The sequence below is a fragment of the Pinus tabuliformis genome, chromosome 6, assembly GCF_031772625.1.
Source record: "Pinus tabuliformis cultivar Carrire ecotype Pingquan chromosome 6, CPIR1, whole genome shotgun sequence".
Classification (NCBI taxonomy): domain Eukaryota; kingdom Viridiplantae; phylum Streptophyta; class Pinopsida; order Pinales; family Pinaceae; genus Pinus; species Pinus tabuliformis.
This window is the reverse complement of record NC_142292.1, coordinates 1,486,964,703-1,486,977,395: the sequence shown is the minus strand read 5'-3', so window position 1 is coordinate 1,486,977,395 and position 12,693 is coordinate 1,486,964,703. Positions and strand designations below refer to the sequence as shown.

The window sequence follows — 12,693 nt, the reverse complement described above, 5'->3', positions numbered from 1 at the left end:
ACCAAAGGAGACCTACATAATGCATCTTTGTCATTTTAGATTACATTTCCACCATCAACCAAGAGTGTTTATTTCCTTTCAATTTCCTCTTCCACCACATTACCGAAGGTGAGAGGGATCGAACCTATTAAAATTGAATTAAGAAAATAAGATGTAACATTTTATAACATCTCCTCATGCTCCGGATGTAGTAGAGATGTAGATATTCTTCTCAGAAGAAATATATTTGGGGCATATTCACCCCAAATTTAATCTCGCTCATCCAATTTTTTTTATAAAAAAAGGTCAACGAACCTCCTTCCACCTTGAGATAGGAATCCTTTGGCAAATAATAATATATTTCTATTATTTCTTTTACTTGGGTTGTTGTAAACAATGTCAATGGATAGAAAAGTCCACCACCTTGTTACTTCCTGTCACATTTAGGAAATAAATGGCATGGCTATCTCACCACATGCACTCGCACATGTAAATCATCTTCAAATCCCTTTGCATTAAGATGACATCTCTCATTCATATTGTGATATCTTGACCCTTTTGTCATGGCTCCATTTTTTTCTGCAACTTCAATGGAATTTACCAACCATGGGTGGGATTTTTCCACCACATCGCTAGTTTTGTGGACATTCTAGTGCATGGAGGTACTAGTCCCCCAGAGGTTGGCCTTCATGGTACACTCTATGATAATAAATCCATCTTGTTGTTGGGAGGTAATTGTAGTCATAGTGAGCCCTTGGATTTTGGAAGTGATCGAAGCTGGGGTCTAATCGAGAATGGGCAGTATCTGGAGAAGAAGCATGTCTTTCCTACGGTAGCTCAATCCCTGGTGGGCAGAGATTTATGAAATAAATCTTTGTATTTCCAATCTTTGAAGAAATTTTCACCTGTTTATATTTGCATGGTGGAATTTGGTTTTCAGTTTGCAAAGCATTGCGGTGGTGAGGAAACTAATTGGCATGCCCAAGGTTTTATGGTTGATTGACCCTTCTTAGAGCTATCCTTTGTAAGCCCCCCCTTTTCCATTGTTATCTAATAGCATCCATAGGCTAGCCTTGAAGCAGACAATGAACTTTCTTATGACTTTGTCCTAGTTTCTTTCCATTTTCCTCACTAGTCTTCTCCTCTACAAGGGGTTTCTTTCACTAGGCTTACCTCTCCTTTGAGTGTTATGCCCCTTCAGCGTATGCACCCTTGCCAATGGTTTTGTGATAGATTCCCTTAGGGAAGACCTTGGCCACAAACACGAGTTTAAATATCTATGGCTATCTTCCATTCCTTCACTATGCTTGAATCTAAGAGGAAATTCACAAGTTAGAAGCTTTAACCACTAATGATTACCAAGCCCACTCTGACTTTGAAATCCAAATTGAATTAGCTAGTTGTGTCCTTAACCCTGGCCATACCAAGGTAAGGCAAAGTTAATACATCAATTCCATCAAATTCTATTGGCAAATGAAGAAGCTCCTGGATAGGATAGTTAAAGAAAAGTGTGAGGAAGAAAATGAAATCATAGCATGCCTTAATGAAACGTGACGAGTCTAATGGCACCTCTACTCTTTCTCAGCCAACTTCACTACTCACATGGCGAACATAGAAGGTCATCTACAATGCGACCTCAAGACTCCATCTCCAATAGGCACAACCACCTAGGATTCAACCCAAGTAACATACTATGATGATTGATATTTTCTTGATGTTTTTGCTTATGTTTTTTACTTTTAGTAAATTAGTTTCTTCTAGAAGATGTTTAGCGAGCTATAACTGGAAATTTTTATTTTGTATTTCTGTCCTATTGTATGTCAAAAAATTAGATGGAAGCTAGTAATATTTTTGGATGGTTTTGGATGATAAACTATAGATTTCATTATCTGTAGATCTACTTTCCCTTGTGGCAAATCACAACTGTGTTCTTGCCTGACAATGAAGCTTGATTTTGTATGGGAGTTGTTTTGAGACAATAGAAAATTTAACGAACATATATATAATTGAACTTGATAATTATATGATAAATATTGGATTAGACATATGAAATAGTATATTTTATTCAAATTTTCCATATACTTTCATTTTCATCTTCACTTGATAGGTTAAACGTATTATAATGATATGTTTTATCCTAGGAGTACTAGGTGATAATGGGATTTTTCCCCTCAAGAAACCGTGTTTATTCTTTTTCCTGGGGGCTTTGGGCATGCTTCCAACAACTAAGCTTAATTTTTACACCCTCTTGCAAGGAGTGAAATTGAGTTCCTTATTGAATCCTTTCTCACATATTATCTTGAGTGAGCCATTGTTAATAATGAATTACATTTGCTCAAGACCCTTTCCCTAGGTAATCAACTTGGCTTCAATTTCCCAAAAAATCATTGTGGAGCTTGCATAGCTTTCCATAGTTATGTTTTACCATGTACGCAAAGCCCTAAACTTGAGAGATGATGAATTGAAATATTAGGAAATTTTTTATTTAAGTCAAATCAGGAAATCTCACACAGGTAATGCCATGAGCTCATTATGGTCAACACTTGTCATGCATGGATTGCAACATATTGCTACATGATGTAATCCAGTACAATAATGTTTAGACTCTCAAAAGGTAGCTTCCACATCATAGGTTCTATCATGTGTTTTCCACATCATGGGTTCTATATGCGTTCTTGTGTAGTAGGGAATGAAGTACACAGTGTAAGTGCATTCACTCCAAATTTATAGGATGACTTCATTTATGGATAAGTAGATGGTGCCCCTCTCAAGGTTGATAGTATGAATTTTTGTGGTGCATTTCAATTCTTAACTAGTTTTGTTGGTCAATATTTTATTTTCTTAACAACATTATTCTCAGAAATCCCTCTCATATGCCAATTTCAGCTAAATGATTTGAGATGCATTGCACTATTTACAAGTTAGAAAAAACAATTGACAACACAAGTGGCCTCTTCTGTTCACATATTAATCCAACACTGACAGCGATTCCAATGGTTAGTGGATAAAATAAGCTAGATACAGATTAAGTTAAATAAGCTCTATCTTCCTATCCCTCTCTAGTGTCACTCTTTTGTTTCCTATGTGTATTCAACCTCCTACTGATATGTTTCGTGGCGCTATCCTCTCTAGAATTTGAATGATGAAGCATAAGGGGAAAGGGATAAGCATGTAACTCAACTCACTCGCTATGATATTGATTCCACTTATTAGCAAGCATGTATGTATTTTTATGATACACACAATTTTGGAGGTTCATTTCGGAATCTATAATTATCATCGCTAAATCAGACGAGAGAATTGCATTTTCTCATTTTTGTTTCATTAAGCGAGCTCTTCTTGATCCACGTTGATTTTGGATCATGTTATGTTCAATATGCGTTCAGGTAGCAAGCTCCGAATGCATGCTTTTATGAATAAAATTTGTCCACTTCGAGTGAAAAACTAAATATGTTTTATTCATCCGCATAGATTTGAATGAGATCACGATCTCTCGTAAATCCGAATATTCAATGGAAATGGAGCGACATTAGATACGTGATTTGCAATAAAAGTAGAAATACGCATATAATTAAAACTATAACTGTACACGATTCTTTAGTGTAATTTTTAAATAATATTAAGTATAATATAGATGCCGATCGAGCAACTTGTCTACTTTTGAAGAAATATAGGCGGTGTAAAATAGAAAGTGCGCAGAAACTGTGTTGGTAATAGGAATTGTTGATGTATACCTTCTGTTGTTGTTGTTGTAAGATGCCAACCAGTGGGCAAGGAATCGAGTTACGACATGAAAGGGAAAGGATTGTGATATGTTGATTCCAGTCACATAAAAGTAAAAGCGTTTCCGATTATGAAAGTCTTTTACTGAAAGGCACTCCACTTCACAAGATTCCAAAACAAAAATTGTTTTGTAAGGTTTTGGATTCATGGTTTATAATGATTTAAAACATTATTAATTAATTTAATTAGTCAATGTAGTTTAGTATTTAATTAATTTAGACATATGTATTCCTTACTATTATTAATCTAATTTAATTATTAAATTGTTGATAAAACCGGAACTATAATTTTACACAACTAAAATTGCAATTTTGTATATAAATATATCAATATTTTAAATAGATTAAAAAAAATCCTTAACCTGAAATTTACAATTTCAACAACTCGTATGTATAAAATAATACTTCTTGTTTTGTTTTGAAACGGCCATTGCTGTGACGCCCTCGAGTCTCGGGCAGGCGTGCACGATGGGCGGGCGCCCCGTGCACGACGACGGGCGCTCCTTGGCACAACGACGGGCGCATTTTTGCACGACGACGGGTAGTGCGACGAGCGGATGGGCGAACCTCCGACACTTGGGCGGACCCAACAATGGGCGGACCCGACGATGGGCGGACCCGGCGACCCATGGGCGACCCGTGCACGGTGGGCGGGCGAACCGTGGGCGCACTACAGGACGAGCTGCGGTTCGAGCAGCGAACGCAGGTGCACAATGAGCCGATGGACAGCACGACGAGCGGGCATAGTTCAGAGGCGAACAGGCACGGTTCAATGGCGAACGAGCGCGGTTATGTTACAAGCAGATGCGGTTATGCGAAGGACGGGCGGCCGAGCATAATGCGAAGACTTGTGACGAGCAATACTTAGAAATAAAACTAAGTGTTGCTGCCTTAATTATATGCGATATAAAAGAGGCGAGGCCGACATGCAAACATGTGTTTAAGGGCGTTGAACGAAGGATATGGGGGTTCAGCCTTAAGGCTGAACACCCCTCTTCAAAATGAACGCATAAACATATGTTAATGGAGGCACATATGTGAATTAATTAAAATAAAATATAAACATAATAATATAATACGTGGGCTTATGTGTTAATTAGTGGGGTCGGCCATAAGACAAGCAACCCCCTTGAAACATATGAAGTATGCGTATATATTATGGGAGGATGAGGCTTCATTCTCATCATTCATTCTTCGCTCAAGTGTCTTCGCACCAAGACAAGGGAAAAGTGCAAAGGTCTTAGGAAATGCGCATTCCTCATGCGCATAAGGAATAAGAGGAATTTCGCATATTTTGGAGACTGGCTTATGTGGAGGTCACGGTTGAGGGAGATTTGGTATTCGGTTTATGCAGGACTTAAAGGAGGAGATCTTGTGCACGGGTTGAGCACTCTCCTACCTTAAGGAGTTAGCATATGCCTTGTGAGGTTGTCTTTGCCTTGTTGTAATATTGTAAAAGATTCTAAGTGTTGGCCGAGGACTTTGCCCGGTACACTTGTATATTGATGTATTATCGAAGGTTCATAATATATTGATTATTCGGGCGAACTTGTTCGGGAGTTGCCCCTCCCATTCTACATGGTTGTTTGCAATTGTTATTCGGTTTAATTGCATATGAAGATGTTAAGAATGGTTTATGTTGAATTATGAAGATTAATGCTTTCACATGGTTATAAGATAACAGTTAAAGCATGTTCATATTGGTTAAGGCGTAGTCCATATGTACAAGTATTAACGAAAAGAAAGTACACGGTGGTGCCGCACCCCGCCGGGCACGGTTGAAAAAATTACCGTAGACTTGGGGGTGTGACAGGTGGTATCAGAGCTTGGTCGGAGCTGGTGAGTAGGGTTGCTCGTGACAATTGACAGGTGAAAATAAGGTTATGGAGAACAACCGAGGTCTTGTAAGCTTGAAGATTTGTGGCAAAGATGTTCAAGCGTTGGCAGACACAGGTGGCAAATATAACCTTATATCAGCACGGTTAGTAGAAGAAGTGGGGCTGATATCTACTATGGAAAACTGGGAAATAACCTCGTGGAATTTGGCAGTAGGCTCGATACAAGAGGTACCTGTACAGATGGAAGGATGTAGAGGTCAGCTGGACTTCATAGTGATAAATACAGATGGCATTGATGTGATGCTTGGACGGGAAGGACGTCTTCAAATCAGTCAGGCAATGGAATAAGATGAAGTTGTAGACGAGGAAGAGGAAGTCATGATGGCCGAAGATGTTGAAGACTTAACTATGATGGAGGTTAGACTTGAAGATAATCAAGCTAAGCCAGAATCATGTAGCTCATGGGCATGGACCGATCATATGGAAGGACCGTGTGATGATGAGGATATGATGGAGGCCGAACTTGAGTTTAATCAAGTTGAACCAGGATCATACAGTTTGGCAGCATGGATGGACACTCAAATGGAAGAACCACATGATGATGAGGACTCGATGGAGGCAGAACTTGAAAATGATCAAGTTGAACCAGGATCGTGCAGTTTATCGACATGGATGAGTGAGGTCACTCATATGGAGGAGCCTCATATTGATAAAGTAAGTATGGATACTTGTGTTTCATTTGGACATTTGGTAGATGGATCATGTGTAGGAGAGGGCAAGATCAGCTTGCCTAAGCAAGGAGACATCTTACCATGGATGACTTTGATGGAACCTTGCATAGAGAAGCAAGGGTTGTTACCTGCTGAAGGACTTGTTGAGGTTTCTTGCTACCTTGAGATGGAAGGTGCAAGACCCCGAGACAAGGGAGGAACTTGATGAACATTATGGATGATTTGGGTCATGCTTTAGCCACATGGCTAAGTGCCCGGCATGACTCATGGACAGGTTGAAGGGCACACCTTTGGGTGGACTTCTCATGGCCGAGACCGAGAGATAGTCTTGATGGACACCTTGGTAGAAAAGCTGTGATGGAAGGGACTCGTGATGATGATGCTTAGATGGACTTCTCATGGCCGAGACCAAGAGATAGTCTTGGTGGACCTTTGGTGGAGGAGCTCATGATGACATGAGATCATTGTGACTTTTGGGAGACTTCATACATGGTGGACTTAGAGGATTTGAAGCATTGAGGAGCCGAGGTCGGGAGACTTTGATGCAGTATGGGATGCATACTTCCAAAGTACATGTATGGGCATGGCTTGGAAGGGTGACTTGATGTGGAGGATCGATATGAGACACTTTGGAGTGTTGAAGTTACGATGATGATGATGCCTTGGTGGATGTACTTGGGCATGGGTTGAGCCGAGACTCAACTACTTTACGCACATGATGATGTTGGGATAGATATGGCAGACTTAGCACATTGACACCAACACTTCGTGGACAGCATGTTGCAGATGAGATGGATGGAGTTTTCATGGACCTGAGCATGGATTATGGGAACTGATTCTTGATGAGTCGGGGATGTGACAGGATGCTTTGAGGAACGACTGATGGTGGCATGAGGATGTGCATTCTCATTGTTTGAGCGTGACGGTTGGATTGATCACCCAACTAGTTCAGACATGGGGTTAACAGTGTACAGAGATGTGTTGGCATTTGTTGGAGTATCATGGCAGCAGTTCACATGAGGACGACATATGGTGATCGAGATGACTCCCGTTGATAATCTTGGTGGAGAGCTACCGAGATGATATGTTGTCGAGGACGACAACGACTTCAGGTGGAGGAGAGTGTGACGCCCTCGAGTCTCGGGCAGGCGTGCACGATGGGCGGGCGCCCCGTGCACGACGACGGGCGCTCCTTGGCACAACGACGGGCGCATTTTTGCACGACGACGGGTAGTGCGACGAGCGGATGGGCGAACCTCCGACACTTGGGCGGACCCAACAATGGGCGGACCCGACGATGGGCGGACCCGACGATGGGCGGGCGACCCATGGGCGACCCGTGCACGGTGGGCGGGCGACCCGTGGGCGCACTACAGGACGAGCTGCGGTTCGAGCAGCGAACGCGGGTGCACAATGAGCCGATGGACAGCACGACGAGCGGGCATAGTTCAGAGGCGAACGGGCACGGTTCAATGGCGAACGAGCGCGGTTATGTTACAAGCAGATGCGGTTATGCGAAGGACGGGCGGCCGAGCATAATGCGAAGACTTGTGACGAACAATACTTAGAAATAAAACTAAGTGTTGCTGCCTTAATTATATGCGATATAAAAGAGGCGAGGCCAACATGCAAACATGTGCTTAAGAGCGTTGAACGAAGGATATGGGGGTTCAGCCTTAAGGCTGAACACCCCTCTTCAAAATGAACGCATAAACATATGTTAATGGAGGCACATATGTGAATTAATTAAAATAAAATATAAACATAATAATATAATACGTGGGCTTATGTATTAATTAGTGGGGTCGGCCATAAGACAAGCAACCCCCTTGAAACATATGAAGTATGCATATATATTATGGGAGGATGAGGCTTCATTCTCATCATTCATTCTTCGCTCAAGTGTCTTCGCACCAAGACAAGGGAAAAGTGCGAAGGTCTTAGGAAATGCGCATTCCTCATGCGCATAAGGAATAAGAGAAATTTCGCATATTTTGGAGACTGTCTTATGTGGAGGTCACGGTTGAGGGAGATTTGGTATTCGGTTTATGCAGGACTTAAAGGAGGAGATCTTGTGCACGGGTTGAGCACTCTCCTACCTTAAGGAGTTAGCATATGCCTTGTAAGGCTGTCTTTGCCTTGTTGTAATATTGTAAAAGATTCTAAGTGTTGGCCGAGGACTTTGCCCGGTACACTTGTATATTGATGTATTATCGAAGGTTTATAATATATTGATTATTCGGGCGAACTTGTTCGGGAATTGCCCCTCCCATTCTACATGGTTGTTTGCAATTGTTATTCGGTTTAATTGCATATGAAGATGTTAAGAATGGTTTATGTTGAATTATGAAGATTAATGCTTTCACATGGTTATAAGATAACAGTTAAAGCATGTTCATATTGATTAAGGCGTAGTCCATATGTACAAGTATTAACGAAAAGAAAGTACACGGTGGTGCCGCACCCCGGCGGGCACGGTTGAAAAAATTACGGTAGACTTGGGAGTGTGACAATTGCCCATGGGAGTCGGATGCCATTTTAAAGTGGGGAAGAGGCCTAAATCAGGGAACTCTAACCCTTTTGATACGAGGTCGTCTCTCTGAGGCTTCTCCCGCTAAATTTGTAGGTAAAGCTTTTCTTTTCCTGGAAACAGTAGTAAGTGGGGCGTGCATTGATTGCAATTGTATAATGTGCCTCCTTATCTTATTAACGTCCTCCAACTGCACAGGTTTGATGATGAAGTCCATGGCTCCTTCGTCCAAACATCTGCATAAACGCTAAAACCATGAATATAGCTTAACAACTCCAATGCACAGGTTATATAAATAATCAATGTATAAATTAATTTGTCAAACCACAAGGCACAATTAATAAATCAGATACATTTATGCTGGTCTATATTTTTATTCGGCTAGCGTGAAGCAGGGTCGCAAACTTTGTTACCAACCATGAAGTGATAGATTCTCTCTTTAATTTTTTAAATCTGTAAAAGTGTTAATACACAATCTGCCAATTCATTATTTTATTTAGATCAACTTTTCTGAACTTTAAAGATTAGGCAACAGATTCATTATATCTTTGTGAAATTTCAAATGAAAAATATAAAATCTTTTTAGCATTAAATAATTAAAAAAAAATAAAAAAATCTATCATTTTAGTATTTCAAACTCAATATGTGAAATATTCTTAAATTTTATATTGATAACTATTATTTTTTTTCCATAGAAGCCATCTCTGACTTTAGAAATGTCATATTAAATAAAAGTGTTTTTATTTGTTTTTTAATAATATTAAAATGCTAAAGTGAATAAGAATTTATTAAAAAATTAACCATTTTTATATTTAATTTAATATGTAATAAAAAATAAAAATAAAAAATAAAAAAACATTCAATTAACATATAAAAAAATGTTAAATGCTTCAAAATTTGCTGCTATTAATGATAGAATTAGTTTAAGGGACTTAGTTTTATTGGGAGAAGAATTTGTCTTCCTAAATTGCAACAAAATTGTAACAAATTGATTAATAATCCAAACCCAAAAATATAAGAAAAGAGAAAAACTATGAACAAATAATTTCACTTATCTTATATCCCTTTTCCTCCCAAATAACATGGCATTTAGGCTGTTGGCCACGCTTATACTACACTTGAGGGGAGGAGTCTATATGGATAACTATCCTTCAGACATGCTCTAATGTATGGATGAAAGCTATATTCATCGCATGGCTATGGATGAGCTGATCAATATCATTTATATGGAAGTGTATAATGCATTGAGTTAATTTATGCAGATTTTGCTATTTAATAGTAAAGTTAATAGTTTAGGTTTTTGTTAATTTAAATTATGAGTTTGGATGATGTGATCAATATCATTTCGGCTGGAAGTGTATAATATATTGAGTTTATTTTAGATTTTAGTATTTAAAAATAAAATTATAGTTTTATGTTTTTGTTAATTTATTAAATTTAAAATAAAAATAAATATTTTTCAATTTTAATTTTACTTTAGATACATTGAATCTATCATGGGTGTAAAAATGTCCCACGTTATAATATGAAAATGCCGTGCATTATAAAACTTTAAGATGTATGGATCAAGATTTACCATGTCAAAAGATGGATATCACTGTAGGCTTCTATGCACAAGTCTAGCCATTATATACGAGAAAGTGCAGAATGGATATAATTTTTAGGAGGTGCTGAAGCTAAATTAACCACTCTCTAAGAGGATTATTCCATGAGTTATTATTGCTATAGCGCTTCTGTATCAGAAATCCATACCTTTGAATGATCTGTGGCACATTTTCAGATGATATTATCACCACCGGTATTTCCTTCAAGCCCTTCGTTTCCTGCCAAAAGTTGACAGCAGAGCTAAGTTATTGCATAAACTTTGGCGAGAACATGCAGAGCTAAGTTATTGCATAAACTTTGGCGAGAACATTGTTACGGGTTGTGGAAGATTTTATCGGTGCCATATTATTTTTAAACATATTTTGAACATTCAAATGTGGAAGTATTTAAGGCCATACCTTGAGTTTCTTAAGAAGATCGTAGCCTGTCATTTCGGGCATACAGTAATCGGTGATGATCATGCTGAACTTGAACACCTGCATAATGAAGAAGATTTTTCTATGTCAGAGTTATGTCTTTCATTTTGCACATAGGCATATTATGCAGAGAAATGCATTTTATAAGTGTGATGTGTATATAGATTGGTGAAGGTAAAAAAAACAAATTTAAATATCTTAAAATAGTATTTTAAATTTATTTTGATCTTGAAAATCATTCAGTTTTGGATGTGCCAACTACAAAATATGGTTGATTTTATTTTTGTAATTACGAGATTTAGAAATGAAAAACTTCACACAACGAAACTATAAATAGATTTTGAATAGAAAAACTTCATAATAGTTGTTTTAGATTAAAAATGATTTCAAATAAGTTCAAAAATTACAAAAATATCTTCCTCAATCTTTATAAATTAAGGTAACTCATTATGTTTTCTATAAAAAAAAATATACTCGGTGATTAATAAGTTCATCTACGTGGTTGACATTGATTTTAAACCAATTAAATTTCGTTTTCACATTATACATGAATAAAGCTCTCCCACATTAAACATTAATATATAAATCTCTGCCACCTGCTTTCTCTAGTTCTGGTCATTTCTAGTGACTGTTTTTTCTTCTGTAACGTTTCTATAAATACCGCCATAGTTAAGGCTTACATTTTTGCAGGGTGGTGTCGTCGCCGGCTCTTGGCTTAATCCTAGCATCTCCAGCGCTCTCGTGGGGCTGTCTACCGTGGTAACTGTGACATTCAATATGCAGTAAACAGAATATAAGAATAATAGTAATCAGTGTACGGTAGACAAAGATAAGTAGGGTTTAATACCGATACTAATCACAGTAGCATTATCCACTCACTGGTTTTAATTTTTAACAGACATGCATGTGAATAACAAGAAAATAGGGTTGAAACCTTTCACAGTATCTGTCTCCAGCAGCCGCTCGATTATCTTCCTGTCGATAACACAATCATCAACAGCCAACACGTGAGTTTCGCAACCAGCGAACGCCACTGCTTCCTCAAACACACCTTCACAAACTTTGCCTCCCATTCTCCCCACAGCAGACGAAACTGACATCACCGTGTCGACTGGTCAAACGTAGAAATCCCCTCCACACCGGTTTCCTCAAAGGACTTTTTCCTTTCTGCTGCTACTTCCATGTCAATCCAGCTACAATTTATATAGCACAGGATCTGTTATCTGCCTGCCCTTCAGGAAGAAATTAAGCCACTTTACCAGAAAGCACAATATCTTGGGCCTACGGATTGGAATCGAACAGTCGACGGTCGACCTACCAATGGCAATGTTGAACCGTACAAAGATGACATAGACTGCTCTTGGCGCAAAGCTGGGCAGTCTATTGGAGTTCGCAAAGCTAAAATCTGTGCAAGATACCATCATATAAAGCGCAAGGAGAAGGGGAAGGGCAGGATTCCTTTCTGAAAGGCCAAAAGAACCCAATCCGCCACAATAGTGACCAAACATATCCGCAAGAGGCCACTCCATTCAAGATATCACTGGCTCATCATTACAGAAATTCTCTTTTCCGCCGAAACTACAAAACTAAAAGATTTCCCACAGATATTTTCAGCAAAGCAGGCCCGGCCCCAAAGGAATCATACCAAATATTTCCAAGATCTCTGTGAGGTCGCTATCAGAGCCTCGCACGAAAGGGAAATCTATTAGCAGCAAATCTGCGAAGTAAAAAAGTTTTGATACTACTAGGAATATGATGTTTCGAAGCGGTGCTAAGCAACCGTAAGGGGAGACCAGTGGATTCATAAAACCA

The 12,693-nt window shown here is 38.9% G+C and overlaps 1 protein-coding gene across 1 annotated transcript; it reads right to left on the bottom strand.

The window, feature by feature from the left end:
* Window positions 1-8,746: 8,746 nt before the first annotated feature.
* On the bottom strand, window positions 8,747-12,043 carry LOC149264258 (two-component response regulator ORR3-like). Its single transcript, XM_089389431.1, has 5 exons — window positions 11,816-12,043; window positions 11,562-11,644; window positions 10,864-10,941; window positions 10,613-10,683; window positions 8,747-9,096 (listed from the first exon to the last, which is right to left on the bottom strand). Exons 1-5 carry the CDS (start codon window positions 11,979-11,981, stop codon window positions 8,892-8,894), a joined length of 603 nt encoding a protein of 200 aa, XP_089245557.1. The 5' UTR covers window positions 11,982-12,043; the 3' UTR covers window positions 8,747-8,891.
* Window positions 12,044-12,693: the final 650 nt, after the last annotated feature.

Excerpts from the sequence above, each read along its gene's own strand:
- LOC149264258 (XM_089389431.1), bottom strand. The coding sequence starts at position 11,981 with ATGTCAGTTTCGTCTGCTGTGGGGAGAATGGGAGGCAAAGTTTGTGAA. Across the intron at positions 10,684-10,863 it reads ATCTTCTTAAGAAACTCAAG|GAAACGAAGGGCTTGAAGGA; the intron begins GTATGGCCTTAA and ends AACTTTTGGCAG. Across the intron at positions 9,097-10,612 it reads GTGCCACAGATCATTCAAAG|ATGTTTGGACGAAGGAGCCA; the intron begins GTATGGATTTCT and ends GCGTTTATGCAG.